The 25,662-nt window shown below is 51.9% G+C and overlaps 3 protein-coding genes across 9 annotated transcripts in view; 1 reads left to right on the forward strand and 2 right to left on the reverse strand.

Moving 5' to 3' along the window:
- Positions 1–3,604: 3,604 nt before the first annotated feature.
- On the reverse strand, positions 3,605–10,430 carry CCDC116 (coiled-coil domain containing 116). Of its 6 annotated transcripts, none has more exons than XM_004742533.3 (5): positions 8,268–10,430; positions 7,794–7,935; positions 6,478–7,035; positions 5,460–6,356; positions 3,605–4,586 (listed from the first exon to the last, which is right to left on the reverse strand). In XM_004742533.3, exons 2-5 carry the CDS (start codon positions 7,923–7,925, stop codon positions 3,780–3,782), a joined length of 2,394 nt encoding a protein of 797 aa, XP_004742590.2. In that variant the 5' UTR covers positions 7,926–7,935; positions 8,268–10,430; the 3' UTR covers positions 3,605–3,779. The 6 variants fall into 6 exon arrangements, 5 of the variants coding, with proteins under 5 accessions (XP_004742590.2, XP_004742591.2, XP_012906753.2 ...); XM_004742534.3 differs by having other exon boundaries at positions 8,260–10,430; XM_013051299.2 differs by having other exon boundaries at positions 6,478–6,640; positions 6,962–7,035; positions 7,794–10,430.
- A 135-nt stretch (positions 10,431–10,565) lies between these two features.
- Positions 10,566–12,481, forward strand: YDJC (YdjC chitooligosaccharide deacetylase homolog). The gene is made up of 5 exons (XM_004742541.3): positions 10,566–10,827; positions 10,916–11,075; positions 11,277–11,376; positions 11,474–11,651; positions 11,809–12,481. The coding sequence occupies exons 1-5, from the start codon at positions 10,664–10,666 to the stop codon at positions 12,182–12,184; spliced, it is 978 nt and encodes a 325-aa protein (XP_004742598.1). The 5' UTR covers positions 10,566–10,663; the 3' UTR covers positions 12,185–12,481.
- Positions 12,482–17,430: 4,949 nt separating this feature from the next.
- The window catches only part of UBE2L3 (ubiquitin conjugating enzyme E2 L3), a 57,251-nt gene continuing 49,019 nt past the window's right edge, over positions 17,431–25,662 (reverse strand). For both annotated transcript variants that reach the window (XM_045065269.1, XM_045065270.1), the window contains 2 exons: positions 23,936–24,122; positions 17,431–18,911 (listed from right to left, as the gene is read on the reverse strand). In XM_045065269.1, coding sequence (XP_044921204.1) covers positions 18,757–18,911; positions 23,936–24,122 — 342 coding nt within the window. In that variant the 3' untranslated portion in view covers positions 17,431–18,756. The remainder of the gene's footprint in view (positions 18,912–23,935; positions 24,123–25,662) is intronic.

Genomic DNA, 25,662 nt, shown 5'->3' on the forward strand with positions numbered 1-25,662 from the left:
CTTGAGGGGCCTCCAATCCATGGTGGAGGGACTAGAGTACAATCTGAAAAGCAACAGATATGTCCATCCCAACAAGCATCTCAGACTTACTACTCCAAAGCAGAATTCTTGGTCTCCTCCCTCAAACTTCTCTCCCCTCCCCCAGGCTTCTGAGTCTCAGGAACAGCACCTCCATTCGCCTTGATTCAGCCCCCAGATTGGGACTCATCTTTAAGTCCTCTCTTTACCACAGTCTCACATCTTATCCAACACATCTGGATGGCGCTAACTTCAAAACAGATTGTAAAGCATCTCTCCAACATTCCTTATCACCACCTGAGTCCAAGCCACTCTCCAGATGGGTATCTACTGATCGATATCTCCTCTCCAGATATCGACCATGGCCTCCTAACAGATTTCTGTACTTCCACTGCTCAGTCCCCTCCAAGTCACTCTCCACACAGGAAAGTGATTTATACCTTAAATAGCGTATAGCGGGGCGGTGGGGGGGGGCACCTGGCTGGCTCAGTCAGTAAAGCATGTGACTGTTGATCACAGGGGTCATGAGTTCATGTCCCATGTTGGGCGAGGAGCCTACTTAAAATTATTATTTTTTTTTTTTCTTAAATCAGAGGGGTCTAGCAGACTCAGTCAGGGAGCACACAACTCTTGATCTCAGGGTTGTGAGTTCAAGGTCCATGTGGGTATAGGGATTACTTAAAAATCTTAAAAACAAAACATATATCAAATCATGCCAGGCACCTGCTTAAAGAGACCAACAGCTTCTTGTTGCATGTAAGACCAGAGGATGGTGAGGACACAGCAGGCAATCTCCCTGGCAGGCAAAAACAGGATTTCAAGTACAGTACAGACCTCAAAAACAGAGTAGGAGAAGCCAATGTGGCTCTCCCTCAACTTTCTGAGGGCCTCATGCCTTCTCAAAGCTGTTCCCTTTCTCTGCCTCCCCCTTGCAGACCACCTTCCCCAGCTCACCCTATGGACGGATGCTCAGGGCGAATTATGGTTTCTCCACAGACCTCCACTTTCCACCCACAGTTTGTCTTCAGGTTCAGATGCTCATTTGCTCAATTTGGTTCCAGGGATTGCTCAAGGTGCAATCAGCTGTAGGGGTGCAGGAGGGGGGTAGCTGTCCTCCAAATATGGCTACTAACAATTCCTTCCATCCCCATAAGGGTAAGCTGCTTCTTTCATCAAGACATGACTCCCAGGTGCCTGGGTGGCTCAGTGGGTTAAGCCGCTGCCTTTGGTTCAGGTCATGATCTCAGGGTCCTGGGATCAAGTCCCGAATTGGGCTCTCTGCTCAGCAGGGAGCCTGCTTCCCTTCCTCTCTCTCTGCCTGCCTCTCTTCCTACTTGTGATCTGTCAAATAAATAAATAAAATCTTAAAAAAAAAAAAAAAAAGACGAGTCCCAAGATGGATGGCTCAGTGGGTTAAGCTAAGCATCTGCCTTCAGCTCAGGTCATGATTCTGGAGTCCTGGGATCGGCTCCCTGCTCAGCGGGAAGCCTGCTTTTCCCTCTCCCTCTGCCTGCCGCTCACCCTGCTTATGCTCTCTCCATTCTCTTTCTCAAGTAAATAAAACCTTTAAAAAGAGAGAGAGAGAGTCGTGTCTCATGTCTGGGCTTTCACTTTGACCAAGAGAATGACACAGAAATGCTGTTTTGGGACTTCAAGCCTCAAAAGGAGTATTGGTTCTTGCTTTCTCTCCCTAGGAATCCAGCTGCTGCCCCGTGCTGTAAGAAGGGCAGGCTAAATGACTGCATGAATGAGCAGGAATCTTGGGGAGAGACCTTGGATGGGGAGAGGTCATGCAGAATGTTCTGGTCTTAGTCATGCCCCCAGCTGGAAGCAGCCACACACAGACTGCCTACACCATGGTGAGTCAAGCCTGCCAAGCTCCAGCATCAGGAAAAAGAAGCCACTTAAACCTTGGAGTGGTTACATGGCCATGGATACCTGAAACAGATGTCTTTAGCACAGTATACCAGTAGTTCCCAAAGGGGCTGCTCCCGCTCCAGGGACATTCTCTGGGCATGTGCTTCTGAGGCCAAGGTGGGGGTATGTTCTCTTCACCTCCCAGCTGCTGTGTCTTCAGAGCCCCAGGGCTCCTCTCCAGGTTCTTTTCTGCAGACAGGATTTCCCGCCTCTCTGCGGAGGTTTGGAAGATGGTCATGCTTGTCTTTAGCACTCAATGCAAACTGCACCAGAATTTCTCAGTCTATCTTGGGGCACCTAGCAGGCTCAGTTGGAAGAGCATGTGACTCTCGATCTCGGGGTTGTGAGTTCAAGCCCCACTTCAGATTTAGATATGACTAAAAAAAAAAAAAAACTTAAAAAAAAATCTCAGTTCATCCCAGTTATAAGCTCCTGGGGGGGGAAATCCTGATTGGCCTAGCTTGAAATAAGAATGTGGCAAGAGGGCTAATCGACTGTGGCCAAGTGGTATGGCAAGAAGGTATAAAAATGTGGGCCCACACTATGGTCGTGGTGGCAGTGGGTGGCCCCAGGGAATGGGCCTTATGAGTTGAGCATATGCCCTAAAAGATCCTTGCCACAAGATCTTTCTGGAAAAAAAAAAATGGGTCTCTGACCCATCCACTTTAGGGCCCTGGTCCCTCTTGACTAGAGCAGAGGAAGTCTTTTTCCCCAGAATGGCAGGGCATGGATGTGATGTGGAAGGTCCTCCCTGCCCAGCTCTAGAGCAGCTCTGCGATTGCTTCGTCTTACCACGTGGGCCACTGAGCACGTCCAGGCTGGGTTGAGCAGATTCGGGCTCTATACACCCAGATGGGGTCCAGGGGGATGTGTGGGACCCCTACCGGTCTCCCTGCAATGGCTGCCTACACAGCAAGGCAGAGTGGAGCATCGTCACCTGCTCTCTTGGCCACAAGGGCAACAGGGTGGTGGCGAGAGGTCAAGGAGCTCTCTGGGTGAAGATGCCTGGATGGGGGAACAAAAAGGCTTCCCTGGGAAGGCAGAGAGAGGGAGGGTGCTGAGCTGGTGGCACAGGACAGCCAGAGGTCCCGGGAGAAAACCTGGGAGATGAGACCTGCCAATCACAGCACCAGCCTTGTCTGCAGACCCTTCCAGAGGGAGCTGTCTGGCCCAGTGCCTCTGCTGAAAGGGTGATCCCATGGCCAGCCTGGGGCAACCAACACACAGCTTGCCAGACCAGCACTCCCATGGGACCTAGCTTGGACCCTCCAGATTTGGGAGTTGAAGCTGAGAAGCACAAATTAGAAAGACAGAGGGCCATGGGGAAAGGGCGGCTGCATGGTTCTTGGAGAGGAATGTCAGAGGGAGCAGGATGTTGCCCCAGCAGAGGAGGAACCTTCTGGAAGCAGGAACTTCGATGCCCAGGGGCTGTTAGGGAAAGGGACCACGAGTCCTAAAAGGCTGGAAGAGCCAGGAAGGTGCACACTGGAGTGGGAAAGAGTCCTGAGCAGGGCTTTGTGTTCAAGCAGAGCGTGTGTGGGTTGTGGGGGTGGTGAAGGTCAGGGCTTGGTAGCTGCCATGAATGCCTGGCCGAGGTGTCACCCCAGGGCAGGTGCTTAGGTCTGCGGATGTGGGCCTGCGGTCTGTGGTTGAGAAGACGAAGACGGTGTTCCATCAAGACAAGCTTTATTTCTCCCATTGGCTCCCCTGACAGGCCAGCAGAGCTCCTCATGGGTGTCCAGCCCACCCTGACCTCTGCTCAGGATGGAGACCAGCTGGGGGTGAGGGGGGCAGCATTGGAGCAAGAGGAGGAATAGGGAATCAAGTGCAGCTTACAGGAGGCCTCACGGAGGGTCACTGTGGCCCACATTTGTAGAGTGGGTGACCCCCACCCCCACTTGAAGTCCTGGGTAGCTCTGGGATGTGTCATTGTCCCCTAAGAAGTCATCGTCCTCATCCTCACCCTCTTCCTCCTCCTCGCTCTGACTGTCCATGTCTAGGACTTCCTGATGCTTATTAGAGCCCATGCTCGTGCCGGAGAACATGGAGGGCTTGGGCTCTTGCTGGCTTGCGGGCTCCTGGCCCCCAACTGGAGAGTCCTCCTGAGGTGGAAGCAGCTGAGAGCCTGGAAACTCACTGTTGAGGCTGGACTCCATGGCCTCCTCCTGATCCACTTGGGGGCCCGGCTCCAGCAGCGTGGAGGGCGACTCTGTGCTGCTCTGGGGTGGCCTGTGGTGGGGGGCCTTGCGGTGGTGGGGTTTGTGGTGGGGGGCTCTGCGGTGGGAGCTGCGCTGGGAGGAGGAATCATGCTGGGACGTGTGTCTGGATAGCTGCTGGGCCCACTCGGCCTGCTCCAGCCTCCGCTGGAGGCAGCTCCAGTCAATCTTGGGGGACAGGCAGATGTGGGAGTCCTTCAGCTTCCTGAAGCCCAGGAAGAGGTCCATGAGCATCTCGGTGACTGGGAAGGAGATGAAGCCCAGCTTCTTGGAGAGGTTCTTCTCAAACTTGTACTTGTAGGTGAGCAAGGACACAACCTGGTCCACCAAATAGCTGACGAGGTCCTCGTACAAGGGGTTGGAGAGGTGGGACATGCTGGAGTTGGAGGAGATGGAGGGCAGTGGCTTCTTCTTCATGAGCTTGTAAGTGGGGCTCTGTGCAACAGCCAGGGAGGGAAAGGGAGATACGTCATGCCACTCCTGATGTCCTAGGATGCCCCTCACCCCCAGAGCACTCTCCACATCACCCACACGGATGCCACACTTGTCACTGCCCTGGCACTATGGCTCTGTCACATCTGCCACGCTTTTCTTGGTGACAGGTGAGAGCAGGTCCTGCGTGTCAGCCACACCCTTGCACTTACCACACTGGCCTCACACCAATCATACCAGCCAGGCCTGCAGCCAAGCTGGTGATGTCAATCATGGTGTCAGCCCAGCTGGAGCCGGGATCACTGGTGCTCTTGTAGGTTCTCCCCCAGGCCAAGGTTCAGAGGAGGGAAGCCTGCCTGAGCCTTGATCAGTGAGATGAGGGTCAGGGGCTGTGTGGTGGGGGAATCTATAAGGGTGAAGCCACCTATGTCTTCTCCAGACCCTGCCTGAGCAACTCCCTCTCAGCAGATACACCAGAGAGTCCTGCTCTAGAGAGAGGAAGCAGAAGGAACTGGACCTAGGACCCAGTGCCCCACTCTGGCTTAGACTGCTGTCCACAACAGACAGGATGCTGCCTGCATAGAAGGGCTTCTGAGATTCACAGGCAAACATTACAAAACTACCCAGGATAAAAAATAGGCTTTATTCATCTTTGACCACACCTGGCAGGAGCAAGGCTGGGATTTCTGCTCCACATCAGCTTGTCATCTGCTCAGGTGGCTTCCACCACTCAGGGCAAGATACCTGGGACCATGGCTGCTAAGGGTGGTAACTAAAGGAGCCTTTCGCACGAGAACCTTTCCCTAAGCCCCCTAGCTCCACCCTTGAGGTCCTCTCTGGATACAGGGGAACAGGAGATGGAGAGAAGCTTCTTACTGAGGAGGCAAGTGGTGAGAACACAGGGAGGCGGTGGGAGAAGCCAGGGTAGGGGGAGATGAGAGGAGCTATGCCCCGAATAGTGGGCTGGGTCTGCCTGGAGGACCCTTCCACCACAATCCCAGGGACAGGCAGGGTGAGGTGCAGGCTCCGCCAGGGATGGGCCTTTTGGCTGGAGCTCAGGGGCCCAGAAGAAGGGATGGGTGGTCTCTGTTCTTCAGGGTTCTGGTCAGGAGACTGCTGTCTGGGGTGGGGTGAAGGAACCTTGGATTCTTCTTTGGGTGTCACCTCGATCCTGTATCTTGTGGCCACCTTGGCACTAGACACAGGGGAACCACCTTCCTTGGGCTTGCCCTGTCCTCTGCCCTTCGTGCTCTTTCTTCGATCTGTCTTGGAGCTGGAGACTCTGGGAAGCACATCGTAGGGGTTCTCCCCATCGGTGGGTGTGGCTGGCTTGGAGCCTATCGCAGAGTCAGAACTGGGATCTGTGGCGGGCTCCCATTCTGATGGGAAAAGAGGGCAGCCATCATGGCGGCAGGCGCCACTGAGCTTGTCCACAGCCTGGCGGACTACACTCTGCAGGGCAGGGAAGAGGTGGTGATCAGCCAGAAAGTCCAGGGTCTGATGGGGTTCACGGAATGAACAGTAGCCGGGCAGGTCAAAGGACACTGGCTGGTTCAACAAGGACTTGATCTCCTTATCGAACTCTCGCTTGAGAAACGTCAGATCCGGTTCTCCAGACCCGGGCTCTGATGTTTGGGGTGTGCCTATGTTTGAGTCCAGCAGGCTTGAGAACCATGACTGAGGTGGCTCCTGGGTCCACTGGCTGCTAGACTGGCTGGCCAGGGAGTTCCACAGCAGGGAGTCCCTCCGGATGCAGGATGGACCCAGGCCTTTCTGCAGAGAGAGGAGGAACTTTCAGAGGCATCCAAGAGCAGCCAAGCCAGGCCTAACCCTGGCCCTGTGCTCTGGACCAGGGTCCATCCCGCCCACCCTGGGCCATGGCGCTAGATCTCACCCCTCGGTTCTCCAGCTTCAGAAGCCGTTTGAGGTTCTTCTCCAGCAAAAGTCTGTCCCTCATGGGTGGCAGTGAGCCCATGCCACGGGCGCCCAGGTCACTGTCCCAGCTGTGGGAGCCCTGGCAGCCAGCTGTGAAGCTGCTATGGGAGTCGGACATGGAGCTGGAGGAGGAGGGGTAGTTGTTGGGCTGTCCAGTGCAGAGGCTGGGCCGGGCCCGGTGCCGGTGCACGGTACTGAGGCTGGGCCGGGCACGCGCCCGCCGCCCACCCCTCGGCACCTCTATGGGGTCCTGCACCTCCACCAGGGGCACCCCAGCCTCTGTCTTCGTGGCAGTCATGCGCTCAGTTGCCACTTCCACCACCGTCTGTAGGCTGTCTAGCACCTGACCCTCGACGAGGAAATCCAGGAAGGTACCAAAGGGCTGAGGGTCCCTTGGGTTTCGTCGGTGGCCACGGAGCCCTAAGCTGTCTGTGGGGGTGTACCTCGATGGTGGGTGTGGCGTGTGGCCCAACTTGGCGGCTTGCCCCATTCCCGGAAACAGTGGCTTCTTAGGCAGCTGCACCAGAGCAGACAGGCATGTCACATAGGGCAGGGATGTACCGCAGGGATAGGGGTCTCTGCGGGTCCTCTTGGGGTACCAGGAGCTAAGTGGGAGGGGACAGTGGGAGGCGGGTGTTTTGGAGTCAGGAAGTTTCTGGATTTGGAATCTGGCTCTGCCACTGTCAGCTCTGACACCATAGGCACCATGGCCCTTCTTGAGGTCCAATTTCCTCTTCCACAAAGTAGGCATCAATTTCGGGTTACTTTGATGTTTCCCTAACACATACACTGCATATATATACAAGATGTGGTCGGGGAGTCTGAAAGCCCACTTCCGCTCTCACACAGGGCAGGAATGGGCAATCACAAACCCCTTGGAGTCCTAAGTGGGCTTCTCATCTGTATTTTGAGTGGACCAATCCTGTCTCCACTATACAGACCACCTGTAGTCCTGACCCCGTGGTGCCTCCATTGCTGCTTCTGAAACTTTGAGCCTTGGGCTATGCTAGACACCATGCTCCCACTGGGGTACCAGTCTAACAAGCTCCTCCAGAGCTGCTAGAGGTCAGAGGACAGAGTGAATGAAGTTGTGGGTAACTAGGGCCCAGCAGGTCAGAGGAGTGGTCAAGGTGATAAGGATGTCACTAAGAGGCTGGGAGGTGAGGTCAATAGGCACTGAGGGGTGTGTGTGTGTGCTGTGATCTGGGGTGCTGGAGCTGGAGGGGAACATTTGGGGGGAATCTCAGGAGTCAGGGCCCTGCCGGACACACTCACCCGGGCCACGTAGGTGGTGTGGCCGGCCTCGTCGTCTGCCAAGTACCCGGAATGGTGGCGGCAGCTGGTCATGGTGAAGGCGGACGGGATGGCTATCCTCCTCCTCTCTCTCCGGTTCCGCAGCGCAGCCATGGATTCCTCTCTGCGCCAGGCGGGAGATGGCGTGAGGGTCTCCCTAGGCCTCCATGAGTCCAACTCTCCCTTCGTCTGTCAGCCACTGCGTCAGCGGTCCCGGCGTCCACGGATCCCTCGCTCCCCTCACCCGGCGTCCTTCAGGCATCGGGCCCTTTCCTCTGCTCAGCGTTCCCTGGGTGTCTGCACACCGTCTGTGTCCAGAGTCGTCGGGGGTGGGGTCCTCAAAGACGTGCGCATGCTGTCTCCGACCATCTCTGGGCCTGAGTATGTCTGACCCTCCCTCCTCACAGACCCAAAACTCCTTGGCATCTGCCCCTGGCCCAGAGCCAACCTGCTCACCAGAGTCCACGCCTCCTCGCGACCAGTCAATGTAGAATGTAGTCTGCGCCCTCGCCAGGGCGGCGACACCGAGCTCTGGAGTCGCCCCCAACCTGCCCGTCTTGCTCATTTACATGCGACGTCCTGATTGGCTCGAAGTGCCTCCTAGCTCCCCCGGCACAATGGATGGGGGCGGGAACCAGGCCAGTCCTTTCCGCGCTTCTGTCTTTGCTCCGCCCACATTCGCTTTAGGAGCCGGGTGGAGGGGAAGGAGGGTGGAGTCAGTGGGTGCTTTTAACTGCTCACCCAAGCCAGGAGCAATCCCAAGACCGGGCTCGGATCCGCGCTCTGCACACGAAGGGATCCCTAAAAAGATCAAAGCCACGGCCGCCTCTGGTGACACAAGCACTTTCCTCGACTCCACTCTGGTCGCTGCGTTGTCCTGTGCCTCCTGCTCTCTGACTGCTCCTTCTAGGGTTCTCCCCTCCCCAGGGTGGACAACCACAGCGGGGGGGCGTGGGGGTGGGTGGTGGTGGTGGTCGGGGTCTTCAGCCCTCCCATTGCGCGATGTCCTTGAGCGCAGTATTGAGTCCCAGTTGTAAGACACAGACCTAGCTTCAATTCCTAGCTCTGCTGTTTCCTGACAGTGTGACTCAACCTCTCTGATCATCTGCTCTGTCTCTGTAAATACTTGAGCATCCTTCCATATGGGAGTATGGAGATTAAATAAAATCTGCGTACAACACATCCCGCATGCCAGTAAGAGCCCTGGGTATCTTTCCTTCTTTTCCCTCCTTTCCCCCTCTGCCCCGTAAACTTCTAAAGTCCTTTCCAGGTGTCACTCCTCTGATAAGCCTTCTCAGAAGGCCTGCCACCCTAAACAGAATTAACAAAAACCCTATTCCAGACTCTGCCTCTTGTATTGCTACTTGTCAAACGATGGTGATGTAGGAACTGAGGGACTCCTCCCAATCTCTCATATGTCTAATACCAGTAGGTGCTGAATAAATGTCAGTTTTCTCTTTCCAATCTGCTTGCCATTGGGGCCTCTGGCTTTCCAGGATCAGCTTCTCAGGGGAGAAAAATAGTTGAAGTCCAACAATTCAATAATTACGACTGAATGCAACAATCCTTACACCAAGAGTTTGATGAAGAGCACTGTGAGGCCTCTGATCTTTACAACATCCCAGGAGGAGAATATGGTTATGTCCACGCTCAACTCTGCCCTGTCTGCCCCTGACCCAGGGGAGAGCTAGGGACTAGACAACCAGAGTAGGTCCAGAGCTTTGGAGGGAAGTCCCAGCTCCACTACTCCTGGCAAGCTCACTTTGGGCAAGACACTTCTCCCTTCTGAGCATCAGTTTCCTCATCTGTAAAACAGGAATGATTTTACCAACCTCTTGGGCTGGACTCAAATTCTGCCCTTTGCATTGGGAACACCAAAGCAGCCACATCACAATAAAAATGCTCTGTCAACCATGGTGACTATTTATATAGTCATCAGTAAGGAAAGTTTTTCTGGACTATGAGGGGGGAAAAATGAGATTATGAATGTAAAAGTTGTCGCCTGGAACAGAGCTCAAGTTGTAGAATCAGGGACTAAAGCATCCTCAAACGAAGCCATTGGTATACATGTTTTATTACTTAGAACTTTTATTTTAAGAAAAAGAAAGAATGAACGAAAGAAAAAAAGCCTTTTCCTAGAAAAAAAATCACCAAATAGGCAATTAAAAAAAGTTCATAGTCACTATCAAAAAATGAAAAGTTACAAGAATGAGATAACATTGATGTGATCATTATTGTCTCAAAACTACTCAAAAACTTTGGGGTGGGGGAGAAAATGAAACGGGTTTGTTTAGTAAAATACTGGAAGGGCACTATGGTTAAGAGATAATTTTTTTCCAATAGGTTTTTTTCCCTCTATTATTCATATTTCTTTTAAAGTTTTTTTTTTTTGTTTTTGTCTGGGTTTGTTTGTTTGTTTGTTTAAATTTGGGAGAGCACAAGCAGGGAGGAAGAGCATAGGGAGAGGGAAAAGCCGACTCCAGGGTGAGGATGGAGCCCCACTAGGGGCTGGATCTTAAGGTCCTTGAGACTATGACCTGAGTCGAAGGCAGACTCTTAACCGACAAAGCCACCTAGGCGCCCCTGTATTTTTCATACTAGATAACATTTTTGCAGTTACTGAGAGTTCTTCGTTACAATAAATGCAGCAAACAAAATGGTTTGGTTAGGGCCAACTCACTGTGAGGTGGGAGGGGACTGCTGCAGTTCCAATTGGGACCGGTAGGTGGCGAGAACAAAGACGAAGGGCAGCCGCGCCGGGACGTGCGCGTCGGGGCGGAGCCTCGGACAGAGTTTAGGGGCGGGGCCTGCATCCAGTGCTCTGGAGTCCTGAACAGTCCGCGGAAGTACCAATGGCCGGACCGCGCGTGCGGCTGGTAATCACCGCAGATGACTTTGGTTACTGCCCGCGGCGCGATGAGGGCATCGTAGAGGCCTTTCTGGCAGGGGCTGTGACCAGCGTGTCCCTGTTGGTCAACGGGGTAGCCGCAGAGAGCGCGGCGGAGCTAGCTGGCAGGTGAGTGGCGGCACCGTAGGGGGTCTGGGTGGGCTTGGGCAGCCGCCTCTCGCGGCCGCCAGTGCTCCCGCTCGCGCTCCGCCTGCAGGTATCAAATCCCCACGGGCCTCCACGCAAACCTGTCCGAGGGCCGCCCCGTGGGCCCGGCCCGCCACGGCGCCTCGTCGCTGCTCAGCCCCGAAGGCTTCTTCCTCGGCAAGATGGGATTTCGCGAGGCAGTGGCGGCCGGAGACATAGCCTTGCCCCAGGTGCGGAGATGCGGCTGCAGGAAGAGGCTCGCGTTAACCCCCAAGGCTTGTCCGGAGGGTACCGTGAAGCCATTAGGGGAAGGGGCGCGCGATGGATGCTTTCCTGGTTCATAGTGGAGCAGGCACGCAGAGGCACCTGGAGGGAGGCCTTCTAGGTAGCTGCTCCCCGACATTCAAGGTGCCTTGTCGTTCTCTCTCCAGGTGCGGGAAGAGCTGGAGGCCCAGCTGATACGCTTCCGGGAATTACTGGGCGGGGAACCCACTCACGTGGACGGGCACCAGCACGTACACGTGCTCCCAGGTTGGGGTGGGGGGCGTTGCTCCCCGGTGGGGGGCTGGGGTAAGAGGTGATTCCAGGTAGTAGGACGGGCTGCTTCCTGACTCCTCCCCGTCCGCAGGCGTGTGCCAGGTGTTCGCAGAGACGCTGCAGGCCAACGGGGTGCGCTTCACACGGTTGCCGGTGGAGCGCGGGGTGGGCGGCTGCGCGTGGCTCGAGGCCCCCGCACATGCCTTCGCTTGTGCGGTGGAGCGCGACGCCCGGGCCGCCGTGGGCCCCTTCTCTCGCTACGGCCTACGGTGAGGCCCTCCGCCCCTTTCCCGCCCCTATCCCAGTGCGTCCTGCTGAACTTTCACCTGACAGCTATGGCCTTCCTTGGGTGATCCCTGTCGTGGCCCCCACCCCTGCCCATGACAGCTGTGCTGGCCCTTGCCGCTGATGCCCCTACATCCACAGGTGGACGGATGCCTTCGTGGGCCTGAGCACCTGTGGTCGGCACATGTCTGCTCACCGCGTATCAGGAGCACTAGCACGGGCCCTGGAAGGCATACCCACAGGCCACGCCCTGACAGCTGAGCTGATGGCACACCCCGGCTACCCTAGTGTGCCCCCAGCTGGGGGCTGCGGTGAGGGCCCGGATGCCTTTTCCTGCTCTTGGGAGCGGCTGCACGAACTGCGTGTCCTCACCGCACCCACGCTTCGGGCCCGACTTGCACAGGACGGAGTGCAGCTCTGCACACTCCATGACCTAGACTCCAAGAGGCCTGGGGAAGGGGTCCTTGGAGAAGCCACTCTGGAAGCATTCCTGGAGCCCTCCCCACCATGCCCCTGACAGCCAGCCAAGCACAAATGTCCTTTAGTGCACGGACAGGGGGCTGGTGTCAAGCCCTGGGACAGCGTGAAACCAGGCCGATAGCAGGGGTCCAGTAACATACTTCCCTGGGCAGGCCCCTGTCATCTCTGTGTCCAGGTCCTCATGGCTCAAAATGGTGGCCAGAGTTTTGGCAACCCATCTTGGCTGCCGGCAGATAGGTCCTATGACATCTGAGCCTGGGGCCTGCCAAAGCACCCTCCTTGTTCAGATATAGTAGAGAGAGATCACTGTATTAATAAATGTATGTCTTGTAAACTTGGGTGCTTTTTTTAAAATTTCAATTTTTTAATTTTAAAATTAAAAAAAATTTTAATAAGGTTTTATTTGTTTGAGAGAGAGAAAGAAAGAATGAGTATGGAATGGGGAGGAGCAGAAAGAGAGAAGCGGACTCTCCACTAAGCAAGGAGCCCAATGTGGGGCTTGATCCCAGGACCTGGAGATCATGACCTGAACCAAAGGCAGTCATTCAACCTACTGAGCCACCTAGGGACCCCAAATCTGGGTGGTTTCTTTTTTTTTTTTTTTTTTTAAAGATTTTATTTATTTGTCAGAGGCAGAGGGAGAGAGAGCGAGCGAGCACAGGCAGACAGAGAGGCAGGCAGAGGCAGAGGGAGAAGCAGGCTCTCTGCCGAGCAAGGAGCCTGATGTGGGACTCGATCCCAGGACCCTGGGATCATGACCTGAGCCGAAGGCAGCTGCTTAACCAACTGAGCCACCCAGGCGTCCCACTGGGTGGTTTCTTAAACTGTGCCCTGTGAACTGTGAAAATGTTCACATGTGACACGTGACAGGGCAAAAGCAACTCCTTTGGGGCACAAACCTGGTCATTATAACAGAATAGATAATACAGAACATACTCCAAGTTCTAGTTTTGTCCATGCTTAATTTTATTATTTTGGGGGGATGGAGGATGGGAGAACAATGTCTCACCAGGCTACTTTTTGGAAGGTAATATTATCATCTCAAGTTTTATTTAAAAAGTCACCTGTTTTGTTGTTTTGCGGGGCTTGAACTCACGACCCTGAGATTGAGACCTCAGCTGAGATCAAGAGTCAGAAGCTTAGCGGACTGAGCCACCCAGGCACCCCAAAAGTCACGTGTTCTAAGCAGACATCCCTTTGCCATCCTAGGGGCAGATCTAAGGAAGTCCTGCAAGCCTATTCAGATTTTTCCAGGAGGAACAGTCTTCTGCAGAAATGGGATCCAGGACTCCTCACCAGACCTGGTGATGTGTGTTTGCCCTGTCACTGCGGCTCATGGGTCTTGGATCAAGGAGATGCAGGGAGTTCTTGGGAGCACAGAGCCCTGCCCCGCTCTGGCGTGTGGAAAGGCAGATTGAACAATGATCTAGTATCTCCATCTTAACAGACCGAGAAGTAGAAATGGCAGAGCAGGGCTTTAAAGCTACCTGTTCATTTATTCACCATGCACCGTGTCAGGCAAGGGGTCAGGCGACCAGAGAGCTCTCTCAGCCTAGGCAGCCCCGAGGGATATACAGCTTTCTGAAGGTGTTAAGGGTGGGATCTTGCTTCTCTTTCCTGCTGACCCCATCCTACACCTCTATCCCCTTTACTGTGACTTCGGCCCACTCTTTTGTGGCTCCATCTTTCACACCAACCTTCCCTTGACCATGGTTCTTTCAGCATCAGGCTCTTTCCTCCTACCTTTCCTTCATGGCTGTAAACTGGAATCACTTAGTTCCTCCTAGTGCCATGCCCTCACCTCCTTGCCTCAGCCCAGTAGGGTCTGGCCACACTCCTGCAGGCTGCTGACTGGAGCGGGTAGAGGGGTGGTGGGAAGGCAGCCTGTTGGCACAGAGGCACCTCCTTTGGGGAGAAGGTGGGGTTCTGCTATTTTGCGAGGAGGCAGCTGACTGTGTGGCTCCGAGGATCAGGAGAGAGGTGTGGGGAGACAGGAGAGAACTGGGATCTGCACAGAAGCAAGATGAAGCTGTGGGGGCGCCTGGGTGGCTCAGTGGGTTAAAGCCTCTGCCTTTGGCGCAGGTCATGATCCTGGGATCGAGCCCCACATCGGGCTCTCTGCTCAGTGGAGAGCCTGCTTCCTCCTCTCTCTCTGCCTGCCTCTCTGCCTACTTGTGATCTCTGTCTGTTAAATAAATAAATAAATAAATAAAATCTTAAAAAAAAAAAAAAAAGATGAAGCTGTGGACTGGGCTCCTATTGCTCATACAGGGAGAGGAGTGAGCAGAGCTGAGGGCCCAGATCAGCCCTAGGGACCATGACAGTGGAGAGAAGAGAGGGGCCATGGTCATGGCCAGACTGGTAGAATCATCTGGAGACCAAGGTCTGCCTCACAAGGGGAGGGAAAGTGGTAAGGCAGAAGGCTGCAGATAGCACAGGGCCCAAGGTCACTAGCACTGCACTGGGGACATGGGGATATTCCTGTCAAACCTGCTGTGCACTGGATGGCTTAGGCGAGTGGGAGCTACTGCTCTCCACCCATTCATCAGTCATGGACGGAAGGTCTACTGTGGGCCAGGTGGGGGCTGGGTGCCGGGACAGCCCAGCCTGCTAGGAGCTCAGTCTGGGACAAACACGGGGATAACTGGTATGATCCGGACTGCAGTGGGATGGGGAAGGGGAAGGAACACAAAGCAGACTGTGGGGCAAAAGGGGATTCCTAACCAAGCCAGGCCTGCTGGGAGAACACTCTCCGGAAGAAGTGACTTCTCTAGGCCTCGATTGTGGTCTCCACCCACTGTTGGGAAGTCCTTTCTACTCTGATCCTCTGACAGGCAATGTCTTGCCGGAGGGCTCCTAGGAGCCCCTAGGAGCCCTCCTGCAAGAACACGTTCCAATCACCCAGGAAATAGCTATTTAGCAAGAGTCGCCTGAGCTAGGCCACCTTCAGCTCTGCTCCTTCTCCGGCTGGTGCCAGCACCCTGTGCTGCATGATGGACACAGGGAGAGGAGGGAGAGCCAGTGCAGGGAGGGCAGGAAGAGCCAAGACCCAGATCTGGCTTTGCCTCAGATGGAGTCGGGTGGCTGCCCTGGCAGGGTGGGACACGGAGGTGCTGGCCCACTGAAGGAACAGAGTGGGGCCGGCAGGCCGCCAGCGCGTGGACTGCACAATGAGGAAGTCCAGGGCCCTTGCCAGAGGAAGCCTCAGGGAGCCAGGGGCAGACAGGAGCCAGGCTGCAGTGCGCACCGGAGTGATGAAGGAGATACACATTTTGAGCTGAACAATTAATACAAGAGTGAGGAAGGTGAGAGAGTGGTGGCTCCAGAGTTTAGAAAGTTGAGAAAAGGTCCTGCAGGGCTCTGGATTTGGGAAGGGTTGGGCACCAAGGAACCTGAGTGGTGGAACAGGCTCTGAAACCAGACTGTAAAAACCCAGGCCTGGTTTCCTTGGCTGTCACTGAACCGCAGTCTCTTCCTCTGTAAAAATAGGGATCGTGTCCGTGGGGTTGTCTTGAGAGTCACAGAGGATGAGATGCTAGAAGACAGCAGAGTACCCTGCTGATGACCAAGGGAAAGGACCAACCGGCTCCTTGCTTCCTGGTAAAATGATTTCCCAGAAGGGCTCCTCCTGGACTCCTGCAGACCTATCTGACAGGTCTGGTCTCCGCTGGTGTCAAATTCCAGACAAGGAAATAAAAAAATCAGCATCACGCCAATGCAGAGTCAATACAACAGGAGGTCCCTGGGGCTCCAGGCAGGTTCAAGGAATGGCCTAGCCCCACCCTCGGGCACACCCTCCTTAGTTCTGGGACAGGAACATGACAGCCACCTTTCTCAGGGCCTCAGTCTGCTCCTCTGCTCTATGTGGAGAATATCACTCTCTGGGTACTGACAAGTGGACTGAAATGAGGCCTGTGGCACAGAGGCCACTGTCCCCTCCCTGATACCCAAGGTGCCCTTCGCAGGCCCTGATGGTCTGGATCTCCAGTCTTTTCTGCTTCCCTTGCAGGAAGGCCACACACCTCTGTGCGCCTCTTGGAAAAGCTGGGCATGGGGAGAGAAGCAGGCAGAAGAGCGAGCCTGGGCCCTGGCCACCCCCCTCCCTTCTATAAGAACATAGGCCCCTGGCTCTGCCCACTCCCAGTCCGGAAGAAACCCACAAGACCAAACCAGTGTCGGAGAGCATTTTTATTAAGGGCAGCAAAAGGGGATCGCAGCATCTTAGAAAGCCTATTCTCCACCATGGGTATGGTGGGGAGGGGCAGGGCAAAGGGGGTGGACCCAGCGCACTCCGAGGAACCTGGCGGACGTGAATTCCTGAGTGGGCTCAGGTCAGCAGTGGCTGCTCAACAGCTCTCCCCTTCTCCAGAGGGCCCAGCTGTTTGGGTGTGGAGCAGCCAGGACTGCTGGCCAGCATGTTTCAAAGCCTGTCCCGGGGACTGCCCAGGCTGGAGGGTACAAACCGCCTAGGTCTGAGGGAGGAACCACCCACTGCCTTGCTCTCCCAGGGCCAGGCCTCTGATGGGGCAAACCGTGGGCTGCCATGCCAGGGCTCAGAGTCCCCGAGTAGCTGTCGGCTTGGACAAAGGTATCCTCCCACAATGAGCAGAGAAGTGAGAGGGGGACAGGCGGGCAGAGCTACGCTGGTAGAGAGAGATGAAGCAATGGGACAGTTCCCAAGAATGGCAATATTTCTGGGTTCAGAGAAGCAATGAGAACAATTGGTGGCTTATTTGTATAGCTTCTGACAGAATTTGGCATTTTATTACAAACCTGCGTGTGAGTGAAATTAAAGTCCATCATCACCTCTCTGCTAATGAAGAGACAGATGTGGAAACACTGGCCCGGCACTCTTGCGTTCCTGGGCACAGAGAAGTCTCCAGAACCTGCCCCTGGCGTACCTAGGACTAAAGAAGCGGAGTTCACTGACATACTGCAGGGGCCACGCACCTGGACAACTAAACAACATTCTGCTGCCTAACCTACCCATCACACCCACCTCTGCACAGGTGAAACCGTCTTACAGGTCTGTAAGCCCCGGAAAGATCCCACGTTAAGAGAGCTAAAAACACAAAGCAGTTTCTTTACGTCATCTTGTCCACAGGATCTAGTTCCCCCTGAGAACCAGAAGGGCAGCCGCCAGTGGCAGAAGGAGGAGTTGGTGACATAACAGCGTTTGGACCATCAGCTTCCTCCGGGTGTCAGTAACATGCATTTTCGATTTCAGGGGCAGTCCCACTTGCTTTGAAAAGACAGTAACATTCAAATCCTTACAAGTTCATCTGATGATAAATTCTAAGGTCAATTTTTATTTCTACAAAAAAAGGCAGTCAAAACAATATAAAACATATGTAAAGGATATTACTGAGTGAGCTTCAAGTGGAGCTTGACTCTGCAAAGGCTGTGAGTCCAGAGGGAGAGGGAAGGCCATCTTGTTCCTGGGCTGGCCGGCTGCTCCGAAGGGGCCAGCAGGGCGTCGGCAACCCCAGCCTGCTGCTGGCTACAGCCGAGTCCCGCCAATTCCAACCCCGCAAAGGGTCAAACTGTGCCGAGGGAGGGTCACATTGGGGCTGTGCTGCGCTGAGGAGCTGGGAGCGCGAGCTCCGTGGCACATTCATATGGAGCTCGGTGACAGGTGAGCGTGAAATTTCACGTGGACATTCTGGCTTCAGCGTTGTCAGCAATGACCAGCACGTCTTCTGCAGTGGCTGCAGGGAGGAGCGTCAACATTTGGCCTCGAGAGCCTCTCTGGCGAGGAATTTCTCACGCAAGTGCACAGCGTCCTCCGGTCGGCAGGCCCTTCCCTGGCGTGGCCACAGACCTGGGTTCCCCCAAGCAGGCCAGGCCAGGCTGAAGTTCAATCACACATACAGACATCAGGGTTTGCCCATTTAATCAATGTTACTGTGGTAACACTGGCCAGATTTTTACATAAGAACTGGGCCTCCCTTTTCATGGCTGGTTTTTTTGTTTTGTTTTGTTTGTTGGGTTTTTTTGGTGGTGAGGGGAAGGTGGTGGGATGGTGAGTGGTGGTTTGCTTGTTTTAAAATTTTTTTAAAAGGATGTTTAAATTGGAGCCAGGAGAATTTGAACCAACTCCCACACAGGGCAGTGCAACATGGGAGAGAAGCCACCACAACGGCCAGGAGCGGTCTCTTCCCCTTTGCAGAGGAGATAGCCCTGGGTCTGGGGGAAGTGAATGGGTGAAAAATAAACCAAATGGAAGAAAGTGGGAGCTGCAGGGGCAGGGGAAGAAAGGGAACTGCAATCTTTTTTTTTTTTCCTTTTTTCTTAACCTTAAGGGCTAAATGTAAATTGAAGGTTCTGGATCAATTTGGACAAGAAAAGAAACACCATTCTTTTAAAGTAGATTGAAGCAGTGATTTTTACAAAGAAAGCAGAACTAGAACATCTTAAATTTTTAATCCTTTCTTTACAGGTTACCTAGACCACTTTTGATTAAGAAAACTGTAGAAAGTTAGTAACTGCCACAAGCAAACGCCAGGCGGCGGCACGTGTCAATTTTCCACAGAGTCCTGCTTTGCGGGGTGTCTGAATGCGCTGTTCAGGGTCTCCGCTCACACTCGCTGGAATCGGTCGCGGCAGAGTTTAGTCCACAGGTCGCTTCTCCCCGTATTTCTTTGTAAACTCTTCAGCGTTCTTACAGAATTTTTTACGGTCCTTAGAGTATTCTTCAGCTAGGTCAGCCCGAAGTGGGTGCTCGGGCTGGGGGTCGTTCACCAGTGCTATGAGGGACTGGATTACTGCCAAGAAAAGGACCAGGCACCGCTGGTTAGAACAGTCTCAGAAAGGGCAACTTTTGACTGCAACACTGATTTACATCAATGTGCTTTTAAGATAAAGCGGCCTCCCATTTATCCAAAATTCTAACCACCAGGACGCAACCCATCTTTCCTCTGTAGCTGGGAGAAAGTGCTGGACCACAAGCTGCTACCATGACAGTGGGTAACTGTTCAGAATGACACCTCAGCCTCCTCCAGGAACCTTCCTGAACTGACATCTCAGGGCCCCCCAGTCACTCTCACTCCCCCTTCTCCCGAACTCTGGAGCTCTCGGGCCTAGCACAAACACCCCCTCACATACATATACACACCTGCACACACAGGTGGAGCTTCTCTAGGGTAGGGACCGGGTGACATGTCCCATCGCTACGAGTGGTTCAGGGGAGCTTGGTGTCTGCATGGTGTAAATGCACAGTGAGCCCACTCCGGAAGACCCCTAGGAGCTCGTGAACTAGCTGAGAAAGGTTCACCTGACACCCTGTCTTAACTACCGGAAGGTAGAAGATAACCCTCACTAGAGTTATGCTCTCGATTCCACAAGCAGAAACCACACCAAATGCTTGGGGTGGGTCCCACAACACTCTCCCAAAGTTCAGTAAGGCCTAGATGTACTGGAAGGCTGGCCCTGGGGTGGCAAGGCCACAAGGGAATGGAATGTGGGGAAGGGAGATTGAGGGGGAAACGGAAGGTCCAGGAACCCCAGGCCCCCTCACCTCAGAAGTGGGCTGCATGCAGCCACTTTGCCTTCTCACACATGCTTCTCCTCATCCAGCCCTGATTAGGACCAGCACCCCCCAGAATGCTGGGTTCCCTCCCACTGCCAAATTCCTAGCAAAAAGGCATCTCTCCTCTAGATTACAGATGCCACGGGTTCCTCTGCTGGGGACCATGTTCTCCCCGCTGCATTGCAAGTTATGGATTAAATGCTAATGATGGCTGAGCGAGGCACAGCCACTAGCTCACTCTGAGTGGGAGGAACAGCACTAAGCATTCCTGGCCAGGCACCCAAAGACCACCTGCCCTCACCTCTGCCTGTCAGTGCTACCAGGTGAGACGGAGCAACAGGTGAGGCGCATGCAGGGCTGGCGGGGTCCAGGCTGAGCAGGGAGGAGGGGCTGGAGGCCAAAGAGGATAGACTGTGAAGAGCAAGCCGGAGTGAAGGGCCTGGAAGCATCTCTGCAGGCTGAGGCAGTTCCTACTCCAATCCCCACAGCACCCTCAGGGGCAGGCATTATCACCTCCCACCTGTAAATATCTCTAAGAGGAAGTAGGCCCTGGAAGTGCATTTTTTTGGTCTGTTTATTTAAGATTTATCCCTTTCATATTTGATTCTTCTATAACAGCACGAATGATAATAAAGCTATTTTGTTTGTTCCTATTTGTCCCTATTTCCCCAACTCCCTCCACTGGGATTCTAGTGTTTGCCACATACCCACATATGGCCCAAATGATTATTTACCTAATATTTTCCTCTAAGTCACCTCATTTTTTAAAATACAATTTTTCTCAAAGAAAGAAAACTTTTCTCAAAGAAAAAGTAAATGTAACTCCAATGGAAAATCACTTTCACTTGCTAGAAACAGAAGACATGCATCAACAAACATTAAAATGAGCACCCCTGTCCAGCCAGGGGAAGCAACTGCACTGGGACCAATACTCTTCCAGAGGACACCTTTCAGTTTCTCGCAGACACTACCCCAGCTTGCCCGCCATGCCCTCCTTTAGCAAGCTCCCAGATCCTCCACCCTGTGCTCAGCTGTGAGACTGCTCCACATCCCTCCATCGTCTCAACTTCAGGCGGGAATCCTGCACCACATGTGGCTCAGGGCATGAACAGATGGCTTCCTGTCTTCTGCTGTGATCAGAGACTGTTCTCTAGCAGAACCGCTGCTTCATTAGCATTTCAGGAACCTCAAGCGGTCCTTGCCTGGATAAGTGCAGTGGGGGTGTGTGGGGAGGGCAGTGAGGAGTTTTCAAGGTTTCCTACTCACCCTCTGTGAGGGTACTAAGGCTCTCTGCTTTTCACTACGATCATCTTCACAGCCAATGTTTCAGCAGAGAACCCTTTGTTCACTATTTAGGGTGGCTCTTCAAAAGCTAATCAGTTTGCAAGTTTACTATATCTATTTAATTATTTTCTGGGAACTTGCTTTCACTTATTGATCAAGTCAAAATATTTTCCAATTTATTTAGTAGTTCTGGCAAGTATTTCATCCTTTCTCTGTTCCTCTGGGTGCATTTCTGGCTCTTCAGTCAACTGTAATAAGAGCCAGCTGAGCTTAGCTTGTTTTGCTAGTGAGGACCCTGACAGCTACAACTGCTTTTCAGACTACAACTGTGACCCCATCCCAGGATTTTCATACTTAAAACAGCACACTCATTATATTTCACAAATGGTCTAGCCCTGTCTTTTTTTTTTTTAACCTCTCTTTGACCCAAATATTCCTCAGAAGTATTTTATTTTCTCTCCAAAATGGAAGAGTTTAAAAACATTATCAAAATTTACCTCCTATTCTCAATGTATAGGATCAGAGAATAAAGGCTATAAAATTTCCTCATTTTTGTTCTTACAGTTTCTTTGTAATAGGGGATGTAAATAATATCCGTGATTCAATGCCCACCCTTTTTCACGGAGATCCAGGGGCTCCGTTTTCAGAATAAGATGTGAATAGAACTTTCCCTCAACCTGAAGGTGTGCAGTGCATAAGCAGCCTTCCCACAGAATGTGCTACAAAATCTAATTAGTTTTCTGCTGTTTATTATATTTCTTGAATCCTCTAAATTTTATCTGCTTGATTTGTCTTAAGATAATGTAGGAGGAACTGAAACATTCAATTTAGGAATTATTTGATTTTTTTCTTTATATAATTTTGTTGCTGTTGTAGAGTCCATATTATGCTGGCTTTCTTTCTTTCTTTCTTTTTTTTTTTTTTTAAAGATTTTATTTATTTATTTGACAGAGAGAAATCACAAGTAGGCAGAGAGGCAGGCAGAGAGAGAGAGAGGAGGAAGCAGGCTCCCTGCTGAGCAGAGAGCCCTATGCGGGACTCGATCCCAGGACCCTGAGATCATGACCTGAGCCGAAGGCAGCGGCTTAACCACTGAACCACCCAGGCGCCCTTATGCTGGCTTTCTTGATGACTCTATATGGCAAATCTTGTTCGACCACCAAACTAAGCTCTGATTCTGCTGCTGAGACATCTACTAGAACACATATACTGCTGAAGAGAACTCTTGTCTTCAAGTTCTTTTCTTCTGCTGTGATTATCACCAACTTCTACTACATCTCTGATAAAGTTGTGCTTTGTTTCTTGACTTTTCTCCTGCTATTTCTGCTCAGTTTTTAATGCTTTACTTTGTAATTAAAAATTGAGATACTAAAAATACTGAGATATAAAAAAAACTTTTGAAAGAGTACAATTAAGTTGTTTTTTAGTAGATACACAAAAACTGTGTCATACCAGCATTTCTGGTGAAAATGTTCACCAGAACATCTTCATCATTCCGAAAACACCACCCACTCTCACACTCACTTCCTAATCCCTCCACATCAGCCCTGACAAGCACTACTCTATGTTCTCTGTAGATGTGCCTATTGTGGACATGCCATGTACAGTCGATTCTAGGGTTTTCTGCACTAGTTATATACCCTGAAGTTGCCATGAATGCTGAATTACATAGATACTGACCCGTGAGTGACCTCAGGAATGACCAACTGTAGAACCACCCAGCTGATCCCAGCCAACCCAAAGAATGAGGAATACCAAATTCTTGTTATGTTAAGCCGTGAAGTTTTGAGGTGGTTTGCAATACAGTAATAGCAGAAGCAAGGGAACACAGCAGCAAGTGCCAGGGACAACATGCTTGACGTACATGAGGACAAGGAATTTCTACAGGAAAAAAACCCAAGGGTGTGCACTGAAGAACATACTTTGTCAAGCTTTTATAAATATCAGCCTGTACATGACCAAATGTCACGTCCACTGGAGATCCTTCTTTCTATTCTGATTCAACACTGAAACCCAGTCCTTTCTATGACTCATCTGTGAAACCTGGTGGACACATTTCATGGCGATTATTTCAAATAAGGAAGGCTCAACTTCCCGTGCAAAAGGTTTTCAACTCCTTCTTCCAGGGGTTCCACCAAAAAATGACTATACTGGTCACTGAAAAACCACCTTTGGCCTCACAAATTCCAGCCTCATCCACTCCCTTTAATCTGTAAAGACCATACAATGGTTCAGTTAGCTATACATCAGAAAGCCACTAAAATTATGAGATGAGGCGTTCAAAAGAAAGTTCTGGAGTTAACAAATAAAAACTGGACATAGTCTGTAACAAAATCTAGATATTTCCAATTTCCACAGGACAAGAGGAAAGCTAACCATAATGATCAATCAAGTATCCTTCCCAGAAAAATGAGCACATGGATGTTCACACAGAGGCATGTGACCACACATGGCCAACTCTGTACTTTTGTCAGGGCACACAGCCCACAGGACCATGCCTTCCCCGCCACGCCACCTACTCTGAGCCACCAGCATGGTGCTGCCCACCACATGGATTTGCCTTACGCCCTTCGTTTAGTCTGGCAGGACCTCTCTAACCTCCCTTCCTCCTTCAAGTCTAAATTCATGTGCTAACTGCTGTGTGAGGTCACCTTAAACACCACTCACCCTTTCTCATTCAGAGCAGCCCTGCAGTCCTTCATGAAAACTTGAAGGGTGGCCCCTTACTGCATGGGCAGCCAATGCTGGGCTGGTCTCTCTACATGTGTCCCCACTGATCAGAACACAGGAGGGCCTCCTCCAATACCTACACAGGTCAACAGTTTGAGATGTGTCCTGTCCATGAGAAATGGTGGGACCTCAGCAGCACTTCTACGTGCACTGGAGTTGGTCAGGTAAAAATTTCTCCGGACTGTGACACATGGCCCCAGCCCCCACAGCAGCACCATCTGGGAAGACATAAGAAGCATGCCTTACCTTGGTCGGTTTTGGTTGCTGGCTTCCAGTTTTCAGCACTAATTACTGGCAGACAGACCTGCCCCTTTTCATCGATGTTTGGGTGATAGATCTTTGTTTTAAATGTGATCTTCGGTGGTTTGAATGGGTACTCTGCTGGAAAGTTGATTTCGATTCTGAAGGCCCCCTTATCATATGGAGGGTTGTCCTGCAGGGAACGAGGAAAGGGCAAATGAACACACCACAGCTCAAAAACCTGTCGCTGAGACAGAACTGCTCTGTTTACTTGAAAAATTAATTTATTTCAAGAAGTATGCCAATTGAAACCTTGTCACCTTGAGGGCCACCAATAATCAGTATTTCTACAACAAGATGTCTGCTAAATTCCAGAAAACTCTGAGATAGACGGTGTGGTCTCTTTATCTTTATACCCTTAATAGCCTTTGTTTGTGTAGTTTTAGGTCTACAGCAACAGCAAGAGGGAAGTACAGGTATCCCTCGCTTTCCAAAAGTTTGAGTGACGCCACTTCACTTTCATCAAAGGCCTACGTTAGTAACTATTTTGCTAGCCAACGGAAAGACATCTGAAGAGGATTTTCACTTTTATCGAAAACGGCAAAAAAGTGAAATATAGCACCCAGTGGTTGTTTTGCCGCAATCCTTTATACACAGGCAATGAGCACCAGGAGCCGCCAGAGTGGTGGCGCCGCCCAGAGCCACCCCCCAGGAACTACATCCAGTGTAGCTTGCAGGGCGCTGAATTCAGATAAAGCACCTGTGCTTTATCTGATTTATTTTGTGTTATCTGTTAGCAAAGTGTGTCCTAAAGTATCAGACAAGCCTGAGAGAGGTTATTTTGGGGGTCTGGGAACACTATACGTTTTTTCCATGTAAGTTAATGGTAATTAAATGTTTCTTTGCTTTACACCACTTTGGCTTACACAAGGTTTCCTAGGAATGCTCTACTTTTGTTTGTGTGGTTTTTAAGATTTTATTCTTATGCAATCCCTTCACCCAATGTGGGGCTCAAACTCACAACCTGGAGACCAGGGGTCGCGGGCTCCAGCCAGGTGCCACAGAATGCTCTACCTTTGGAAAGCAGAGGAAAGGTGAGCTGGGTTCCTCTAAGTCCCCTCCTTCACACACAGCCTCCCCCACAGACTGGTTTGTTTGTTACAATCAATGAACCTACATGGACACCTCATTGCCACACACAGTCCAGTTACACTAGGGTTCACTCTTGGTGTCATGCATTCTATGGTTTGGGTAAGGTATCATACATTAGTTAGAATCCGACAGTATATATAGCCTTTACAGATGGCCTCCTTCTTAGTAATATGCATTTAAGGTTCTGCCATGTTTTTCATGGCACGATAGCTCATTTCTTCTTAGCACTGAATATTTCATTGTCTGGATTTAGCACCACTTATTTATCCATTCATCTGCTGAAGGACATCTTGGTTGCTTCTGAGTTGGGCAACTATGAATAAGGCTGCCTTACACACCTGTGTGCAGGTTTTTGTACGGACACCCCTTTCCACCTCCACTGGGGAAACACAGAGCAGCATGATTCCTGGATTGTAGGTTAAGAATATGTTGTTTGTTTTTTGTTTTTAAGATTTTATTTATTTATTTGACAGAGAGAGAGAGAGACAGTCAGAGAGGGAATACAAGCAGGGGAAGTGGGAGAGGGAGAAGCAGACTTCTCCAATGTGCGGCTTGATCCCAGGACCCTGGGATCATGACTT

The sequence above is a fragment of the Mustela putorius genome, unplaced genomic scaffold, assembly GCF_011764305.1.
Source record: "Mustela putorius furo isolate JIRA1106 unplaced genomic scaffold, ASM1176430v1.1 tig00003858_pilon_pilon_pilon, whole genome shotgun sequence".
In the NCBI taxonomy this organism is placed as follows: Eukaryota; Metazoa; Chordata; class Mammalia; order Carnivora; family Mustelidae; genus Mustela; species Mustela putorius.